General features: G+C 46.9%; 1 protein-coding gene across 2 annotated transcripts in view; it reads left to right on the forward strand.

Annotated features, from left to right (window-relative positions):
• The window catches only part of slc30a6 (solute carrier family 30 member 6), a 47,668-nt gene that overhangs the window by 22,194 nt on the left and 15,474 nt on the right, over positions 1–10,000 (forward strand). For both annotated transcript variants that reach the window (XM_080482365.1, XM_080482364.1), the window contains 5 exons: positions 2,066–2,108; positions 2,691–2,756; positions 5,684–5,764; positions 8,939–8,974; positions 9,845–9,939. In XM_080482365.1, the coding sequence (XP_080338491.1) occupies positions 2,066–2,108; positions 2,691–2,756; positions 5,684–5,764; positions 8,939–8,974; positions 9,845–9,939 (321 nt within the window). The remainder of the gene's footprint in view (positions 1–2,065; positions 2,109–2,690; positions 2,757–5,683; positions 5,765–8,938; positions 8,975–9,844; positions 9,940–10,000) is intronic.

The following is a 10,000-nucleotide window of genomic DNA, read 5'->3' on the forward strand; positions in this document are numbered from 1 at the left end:
GAACGTAGTGTTTGTTAATGGTGGAACGTAGTGTTTGGAGGCAATGGAACATAGAGTTTGTTAACGGTAGAACATAGTGTTTGGAGGCTGTGGAACGTATCGTTAACGATAGAACGGAGCGTTTGGAGGAAGTGGAACATAGCGTTTACGGTGGAACGTAGTGTTTGTTAACAGTAGAACGTAGCTTTTGTTAATGGTGGAACGTAGTGTTTAACGGTAGAACGTAGCGTAAACAGTTGAATGTTGCGTTAACGATGGAACGTAGTATTTGGAGGCGGTGGTTTTTATTTCTTTTTTTTTCCTAATTTGTTTTTATCGGTATTCTCCATGGTTCACATAATTCTCAACGGAACGTTTTGCCTTCGACTTCCATTCATGAACATCACGGTTGAATCGACACAGAACATCCAAACACGATATAAATAGTACGGAGATGAATGCCTGGTCCGTCCACCATATTATAATACACACTCTTTCTAAAACCTTGCGACTAAAGAACTACACTCCCTAGAACATGAGTGCACCTTTGTGATATTGACAAAGAAAACTTGAAAAAAAGAAGTAAACCTGTAAAGAACCTGAGAGAAGAGCCATAGCCTTTAACGTCCTGGTTCAACATACCTGGTCCATCTTTTTAAGAACACTCTTCTTTTTTTGCTTGTGATTCTTTCCATCTTTAAAACATCCTGAATCATATCAATCCCCTCATTGGTTCTTCTAGTTTCTTCCACTTCCTTGTGATGGCCTTCCTACATGGAAGTGAATGGGATTCAATGGAACGCCTGTCATAAATATCCCCTGATTGATTTTATAAACCTCTAACGGTACTGGACAGAACCAGAATATGTGGCGCCGGTGTTTTTAAAAAATCTTATGAGGCTTTTCCAGCAGAACGCTCCCCATAGTCGCGAATTTGAAGTTTTCCACTGATTTCAACAGAACTGTTCTAATCTTCTGCAGTCGGAAACAAGTTTCCTTCCTGCTCCCGTCTCCGTTCAACATTCAAGGAGCGACCTTTCGTCTGATGTAAACCCCGAGACACGTTTCACACGGGACAAAGTGGTGGACATGTTAGAACAGCTCGTCTCTTCACACAGACATTCAGTCCCAACCAACCAGCATGTTCCATAGTGATGGTCACAGGTCAGGTCACCGTCAGGTCAACATCAGGTCTCCGTCAGGTCACAGGTCAGGTCACCGTCAAGTCTCCGTCAGGTTACAGGTCAGGTCTCCGTCAGGTTACAGGTCAGGTCTCCGTCAGGTCACAGGTCAGGTCAACATCAGGTCTCCGTCAGGTTACAGGTCAGGTCTCCGTCAGGCCACCGTCAGGTCAACATCAGGTCTCCGTCAGGTTACAGGTCAGGTCACCGTCAAGTCTCCGTCAGGTTACAGGTCAGGTCACCGTCAGGTCAACATCAGGTCTCCATCAGGTTACAGGTCAGGTCAACGTCAGGTCACCGTCAGGTCACAGGTCAGGTCTCCGTCAGGTCACCGTCAGGTCAACATCAGGTCACCGTCAGGTCTCCATCAGGTCTCTGTCAGGTCACAGGTCAGGTCTCCATCAGGTTACAGGTCAGGTCTCCGTCAGGTCACAGGTCAGGTCCCCATCAGGTCTCCATCAGGTCTCTGTCAGGTCTCCATCAGGTTACAGGTCAGGTCTCCATCAGGTCTCCATCAGGTTACTGGTCAGGACTCCATCAGGTCTCCGTCAGGTCTCCATCAGGTCTCCATCAGGTTACAGGTCAGGTCTCCATCAGGTCTCTATCAGGTTACTGGTCAGGTCTCCGTCAGGTCACAGGTCAGGTCTCCATCAGGTCTCCATCAGGTTACAGGTCAGGTCTCCATCAGGTCTCCGTCAGGTCACAGGTCAGGGAGGCACGCGGCCAGTTGACTAAAGTATTAGACGTTATTGTGTTGCTGGTTTCATATCGAGTCTCTGGCTTCCTGTCATGTCCTCTCGCCTCCAGAAGGAAGAAGAAAGTCGACGAGACATTTATTCCTCCATGTCCAGATAATCCTGGTCCAGCAGCGTTTCTGTTCTCACAGTCCTGTTTGTGTCTTTCAGCTTTGACTGCCTACACGTACCTGACCATCTTCGACCTGTTCAGGTGAGTGTCCTCCGCCCCCCACTGGGTTCCTGCCGTCCACTGTGTCCGCTGTGATTTAGTGCAGCGGAGAACATATCAGGAACCTCCGCTGTTCTGCTGAGATTGCTCTACCGAGAGCCTCGTCCCCCCCCTGTGTGTAATGGCGCCTGCTGGGGGAGATGATATACTTCTTATTTTAACACGAAGCAAATTTACAGAACCAATAAACTTTCTTTGCAGTATTTCATTCTCAAAAACTACGAATATCATAAACGTTTTGTATTTTCAGTCATTTCTATTTTCATAGGAACTGAAACATTTGAGGTATTTTTTGTATTTTAATTGTAATAATTATGAGTTCTGGTAGGAAAACAAAAGCTTTGTTATTTAAAGCTTCTATATTTTTTATTTTGGAAGGATATTTCCTGGCGTTGTTGTGTTTTGATGACCGAGGAGCCGGTGAACTGTGGGTGACCTCTTGAGTTTGTTTGTTGAGTCCTTCACTGACTCTTCAGATCGGTCTGTGACTCGTCTGTCCTCCCCCGTCCTCCGTCACTCACTGACGTCCTTCCTCCTCCTCCTCCTCCTCCTCCTCTTCCTCAGTTTGATCACCTGTCTCATCAGTTCCTGGGTGACCATGAAGAAGCCCAGTCAGGTCTACTCCTTCGGGTGAGTTCAGCTCCTCATAACGTGGGCGAGAAGCCCAGACACAAACACACCTGACAGAGGAGACGTACTGCAAGTACTTCAATACTTTCTGCAGCTACTTCACGAGTTACTGCAACTACTTTGCTACTTACTGCAGCTACTTCACGAGTTACTGCAGCTACTTCACGAGTTACTGCAGCTACTTCACAAGTTACTGCAGGTACTTCACTAGTTACTGCAGGTACTTTACTAGTTACTCCAGTGTGACATGACCTGCTCATAGGCTGAGTTATTGTATCGTGTGTGCGTGTGCGTGCGTGTGATCAAGAAGCAGACAGCAGCTTTATAAGACTCAGTGTATAGAAACAATTAAAAATATTAATAGCGCTGCTGTCAGCGAGGCGTTGCCGCGGCGACGCTGCGCTCTGACAGCTCTGTCAAACACAATACCAGAAGACAGCCACTAATTCAGTTTTCCCCCAAAACATCCCGTCAGCAGACGGCAGGCCGCTGATTAATCACTGCCAGGAAAACGTCGCTCACTTTGTCTCTGACACCCACAACGTGTCGCACACCAACACGTTCAGACTGCGGACGCCGAAAACATCACACGCTAAACACACGTTAAACACACGTTAAACACACGCTAAACACACGTTAAACACGCTAAACACACGTTAAACACGTTGAACACACGTTGTACACACGCTGCACACGTTGAACACACGTTGAACACACGAACACACGTTGAACACACGCTAAACACACGTTGAACACGCGTTAAACACACGCTAAACACACGTTAAACACGTTGAATACACGTTGTACACACGCTGCACACGTTGTACACACGTTGAACACACGTTGAACACACGCTAAACACACGTTGAACACGCGTTAAACACACGCTAAACACACGTTGAACACACGTTGTACACACGCTGCACACGTTGAACACACGTTGAACACACGTTGAACACACGTTAAACACACGTTAAACACACGTTAAACACACGTTAAACACACGTTAAACACACGTTAAACACACGTTAAACACACGTTAAACACACGTTAAACACACGTTAAACACACGCTAAACACACGCTAAACACACGCTAAACACACGCTAAACACACGCTAAACACACGCTAAACACACGTTGAACACGCGTTAAACACGTTAAACACACGCTAAACACACGTTAAACACGTTGAACACACGTTGAACACACGTTGAACACACGTTAAACACACGTTAAACACACGTTAAACACACGTTAAACACACGTTAAACACACGTTAAACACACGTTAAACACACGTTAAACACACGTTAAACACACGTTAAACACACGTTAAACACACGTTGAACACACGCTGAACACACGCTGAACACACGCTGAACACACGTTGAACACACGTTGAACACACGTTAAACACACGCTAAACACACGCTGAACACACGTTGAACACGTTAAACACACGTTAAACACACGTTGAACACACGTTGAACACACGTTGAACACACGTTGAACACACGTTGAACACACGTTGAACACACGTTGAACACACGTTGTACACACGTTGTACACATTGGTATCAATAAACCGTGGCTTTGATGTTTGTCAGCAGGCTGCTTACATTACCTTCAAGCAGCGCCAAGAGCAGTGCTATTAGGCGTGTGTGTGTGTGTGTGTGTGGGGGGGGGGGGGGGGGTGTTACAAGTAGAGGCCACCACCTATTAACCTACAGGTGTCTGCTCATGGGATCAGTGGTCGGGCAAATGGTCTGTTTCATTCTTACACACATACATATCCTCGATGCCTACAGATTACATTCTACCAGTATATAATCTCTATAATCTTGTGCCTCTCCCACTAATCTGTAATACTATCACATTAACATTCTTTACTCATTCATGTTTTTTCCCCCCGTAGTGCAGTTCAGTCTTTGTATCGTCACTCTCGCGTCACATGGAAGAACAAACTCGCTCATTTGAAATTCTATTTCACAAAATGTTACAACGAGCAGCTTTTTAAAGTTCCATGGCGGGTACCATGTGTGCATTACTAAAACTAACCCGCTTTGACCGTCCAGAATACACTCTGATATCAAAATGATTCATGGAAAACTAGAGTGGTTGCCGTGTACATCCCTGTGGAAACACCACCACTGGGTTATAGGCAACATATTTTCGACAAAATGAGAAAGTCCTTGGTGTGAATAGAAAACCTCAGTCGTACCAGCAAACATCCCTGCGGAACACCACATTGAAAATAACAATTTCAGCCAGTGGGTCTCCTCCATACGGGTCCCCCGGGGTAAAACATATCGAGAATACGTCACAGAGTCTCGCGTCACTCAAACCAACGCCAGCCTGGAAACCTGAGCGTTTCAACGACGTGCCGCCTTTACAAAAACTATCTGTCCCGAATAGACGCCAGTTTGAAAATGCCGATTACATCAACGTTGTGTTCGGAAACAGAAGCTTAAAAAGGTGAATATAAATGGAGCGTAATGCTCCCTGAGCTTTTGGATTTTTCCCGTGAGCTCATGCCACCGTCACTCGCCTCGTCTTGTGTGTTCCGCCGCGTCTTTTCCCGCATTAATCCTCAGTGCACATCATGTACCCGAGGCCATGAGATAACCGACAGCCAGCCCGGGCTTTAACCGGTGAACCTGCCAGACGGCCCGCTGAGACAAAGCTGCTCATCCCAGACGCACCGCGGCGCGTCGACCCCATGGCCACGCTGCGGGGTCAGGAGGTCAGCAGCCGCTCCCACTGAACGCCGTCCGCCTCCCGCTGGCCGGTTAAAGACTCGACCGCGGGATCCGGGACGCTCGGAACCTGATTGAAGGCGACGGCTGACGTTTGCGTCCGAGCCGCCTCCAGTCGGGTTCGAACCGGGGGTTCCCCGGGGCGGACTCACAGTGTCTTCTCCCTCCGCAGGTTTGAGAGGCTGGAGGTGTTGGCGGTGTTCGCCTCCACAGTGCTGGTCCAGCTGGGAGCTTTGTTCATCCTGAAGGAAAGGTGTGTACAGCGCACGCACACACACACGAAGCACACCTGAAGATTTCACCGTGTGGACGAGATCAGTCAGAGCTGAGTTCTGGATTCCTTTCAGTTCAGGTTCCTCATCCAGACAAAGTTCAACTCAAGCGGGTCCCAAACTCAAGCTCTCTCTTTTTTATCTTTTAAACCTAAAATCCAACAACAAAACCCAGCCTAGATCCAGACCAAAGCTAACTAACCCGGTCTGAACCCAGTCCAGAACTACTGTAATGTCCAGATTATTGAAAAACAAAGAAGAAAAAAAGAAAAACAAGAAGCGAGGTTGGAGTTACGTGATGCACCTGAACGCATCACCCATTAATTGGTGACACGAAGCTCATTAACCAGTAAAAATCCATGAATTGTTTGAGCCGCAGGGTTCAATGTGTGTGAATAAAGTAGAGGCTTATACTCCAGAAAGTACGGTAGCCTTGATCGGACCAAAAGGTGGAATAAACCAAGTGTTGCTGGCTGGTTGTGGCTGTCTGCACCACTGGAACCTCAACTTAAAAGATTATACCTCCACCTAAAGCACGAAACCAGTTTAGATAAGTTCAGGACTTGTAAACATCTGGTGTGAATTCAGCCCAAACTTATTCTAACGCTATAACGAGACACTTTCGCAAACATGTCCTGAACTAAAACCCAACAAGCCAAAACAGGACGACGTCGCATGAAACCAGCGAGAAACCGGAATATTTTTGTGTCGGTGGGCAGAACCTCCGTTTCAAGGCGAGTCCAAACCTTTCAACGTCCCGAGTCTCTGAGCTTCTGTCGTCATCGATTAAAATTTCAATTATTTTTGTGCCTCGACCACAACAGAATTAATATTGCCAAAGCAGCACAACACAAAACATTTCCAGTTGTTTCTGTCTTTTGTCTCTCGTGTGTGTGTGCGTGTGTGCATGTGTGTGTGTGCGTGTGTGTGTGTGCGCGCATGTGTGTGTGCGCGCATGTGTGTGTGCGCGCGCATGTGTGTGTCCTGCTCACCAGGAAAACCATTCAGAAAATGCAGTAATTGGACCTGCACTTGTTTTGTATGACCAGCCTGGATTTATTGTATTCTACACTCTGAAACTACTCTAAAGTGTGTGTGTGTGCGTGTGTGTGTGTGTGTGTGTGTGTGCGTGCGTCCTCTGTCAAGGCCCAACACGATAAATCTGTTTCTTCATATTCTTGACTGGCCGAACCTCAAACGCTCAGAAAATTACCCGTTTCCTTTCAACCCTCTGCAAGCACAACTGCTGCTAAAACTGTTTTTAAATTTCTGATTAATAAGAACATGTCCTTCAAATCCACTCATTAACACGAGGTGTTCCGCATGGACGTCGACTGGGAACACTTTATTTTTGAATTACTTCGAGGACTCGGGGCCCCAACAGTCCCATCGTTGTGTAAACGGGACCTAATTTAAAGACACTGAGGAGAATATTTTGGAAAGGTAACTTAATAAAAGTACTCTTCGATTTTTTTTTTTTATAATGATGATATAAAAGAAACCGCGTGGAAAGAACGTACTTTTCAGATTGATTTTGCCCCAATTTATCAAGTGAAATCCAATCAGTTCGACACACTGGGAGAGTTTCTGACAACCTCCTGTCTGAACACACAGCCTCGCTTTAAGGGGGGGGTGTGTGTGTGTGTGTGTGTGTGTGTGTGTGTGTGTGTGTGTGTGTGTGTGTGTGTGTGTGTGTGTTTGCGGGTGTGAAATGCTGAATTTTGCAGGGCTGCGGGAATGTCACCGCCCTGTCTGTCATTGTAACACACACACCTCCAGGTGCCCACTGTGGGGTTGTCTCGCGGTCACTTCTCAGGGAAGGGAGGGGCTAAAGACACACACACACACACACACACACACACACACACACACACACACACACACACACACACACACACACACACACACACACACACACACACACACACACACACACACACACACAGTGCAGTTTGCTGGTTGTTCAGCGTGGAGGCGGGCCTCCTCTGCAGGACGATGGAGGTTCTGGGGGCCTTTGCTTCCTTCTGATCAACGTTAATGGAGAAGGACTGAAATGAGGAAGTAAAGTTGGTGTGAGGCCCGTTTACACGGCAACGATTTCAGGTGACGACACTACTTTCTTGTTTGCGTTTTTGCCGTCCGCTTACATGACAGCGATGCTCGGAGCCACTGAAAACATATTTTGAAAATGGCTTCCCAGGCGGAACTTTTCGAAAACGCACTGACTTCGTTGTCGTGTAAACGGTCAGAATTTCTACTTTCTGTAAACGCTTTGGCTCCGTCTCCTGGTTGGCTGCAGATGGACGTAGTCACTAGTTCTTCTGCACATGCTCAGTACAGCCAATCAGAACAAAGTTTCCTCCGCGATGTCATGACTCCCAGTCTATATTCTTCTGGACTTGGTACTTTTATTTTGACAGTCACCGTAATAACAATCCAACTTGGTACTTTTATTTTGACAGTCACTGTAATAAGAATCCAACTAGAATGTCCGTGTTCTACCAGTGTTAATGTTTAGAGCTCATTGTTCTTGTACTCAAACAGCACCAACTAGTGGCCCAACAGGATAACTACGTAGGTTTTAGTGTTTCTGCTGTTTCCATGTAAACAGACATTGTTTTCAAAACCTTGCTGTGTAAATCCAAAACTTTTCTGAAAAAAAACACCTACTTTTTACTTGAATCGTCATGGATACGTAAGTAGTTTAACCTCAGTATCACTTCTAACAGCCATAAAAGGAAAAGATTTAATCTCTGTATGACAGTTTCTTTAATGTGACGCTAACAGGTCTGAACTCTGAGTGTGTGTGTGTGTGTGTGTGTGTGTGTGTGTGTGTGTGTGTGTGTGTGTGTGTGTGTGTGTGTGTGTGTGTGTGTGTGTGTGTGTGTGTGTGTGTGTGTGTGAGATCTTGACGTGTGTTAATGTATTTCCTGTTTTCTCTGGCCGCTTGTTCACTCCTTGTCTCCTTTCATTCATTTCATTTGTTTCCATCAGTGCCTCTGCAGCTCACTGACACACACACACACACACACACACACACACACACACACACACACACACACACACACACACACACACACACACACACACACACACACACACACACACACACACACGACTGCTGTTGTTGACTGTGTCTGTTTCTGTTTTGTTAGTGTTGAGCGCTTCATGGAGCAGCCCGAGGTCCATACGTGAGTATTAACCCCCCCTCCACACACACACACACACACACACACACACACACACACACACACACACACACACACACACACACACACACACACACACACACACACACACACACACACACACACAGGATGAGTTCCCATTAAAGACACTGATTCAGTAAAGACATCGTCCCTGTGAGGTCGTCTCTGTTTGTTTTCACAACACATGAATAAATACAGATTGGGATTAGCTGGATTATCATTGAAAGCGCTGAAGCGTCGGAGAGTCAATGAATGCACCGTTTGGTTTGTCAGATTCTGCCCCCCCCCCCCCCATTATAAAACAGATTAGTGATGGCTTTTATAACCTAAAACACAGTGAGTCTTAAACCTGTCTCCTGTGATGAGATTACACCCCCCCACCCCCCACCCCACCCCTACTTCCTGTTTGGATGGATGCGATTGGACGGCCTGAAAGACGGCGGCTAACTGGAGGGACAGGTGTCTGCTGGGCGGGGCGACAGACATACTCGTCCTCCCTCGCTCTCTTTAATCTGTTACCGGGGGGTGGGGGGGGGGGGGTCATCCAGTGAATGTCTCTGTTGGGCTGCTCCTCATCGCCCCCCGCTGATTGTTTGGACCAAATTTTAGGCTCTTAAATGGATTGTCCCTCATGATTAGCGTGCGTGCGTGCGTGCGCGCGGTGCGCGGTCGGTAACTCCTCAGTTCTCTTCCTCACATCTGTAGAACATCTGTGAACTCTTCAGTGGAAAACATTGGGAGGTTCTTGAGACGTTCTCTTCTTCACTATTATCCAGTAAAGATTCCACTGTGAGTTCATCATCCGCTCACTTGTGTGTGTGTGTGTGTGTGTGTGTGTGTGTGTATATACAGCGGTCGTCTTCTGGTGGGGACTTTCGTCGCTCTTTTCTTCAACCTGCTGACGTTGCTGTCGGTTAGAAACAAGCCGTTCTCCTACGTCTCTGAAGGTAACACTGTGTGTGTGTGTGTGTGTGTGTGTGTGTGTGTGTGTGTGTGTGTGTGTGTGTG

The sequence above is a fragment of the Lipophrys pholis genome, assembly GCF_963383615.2.
Source record: "Lipophrys pholis genome assembly, chromosome: 15".
In the NCBI taxonomy this organism is placed as follows: Eukaryota; Metazoa; Chordata; class Actinopteri; order Blenniiformes; family Blenniidae; genus Lipophrys; species Lipophrys pholis.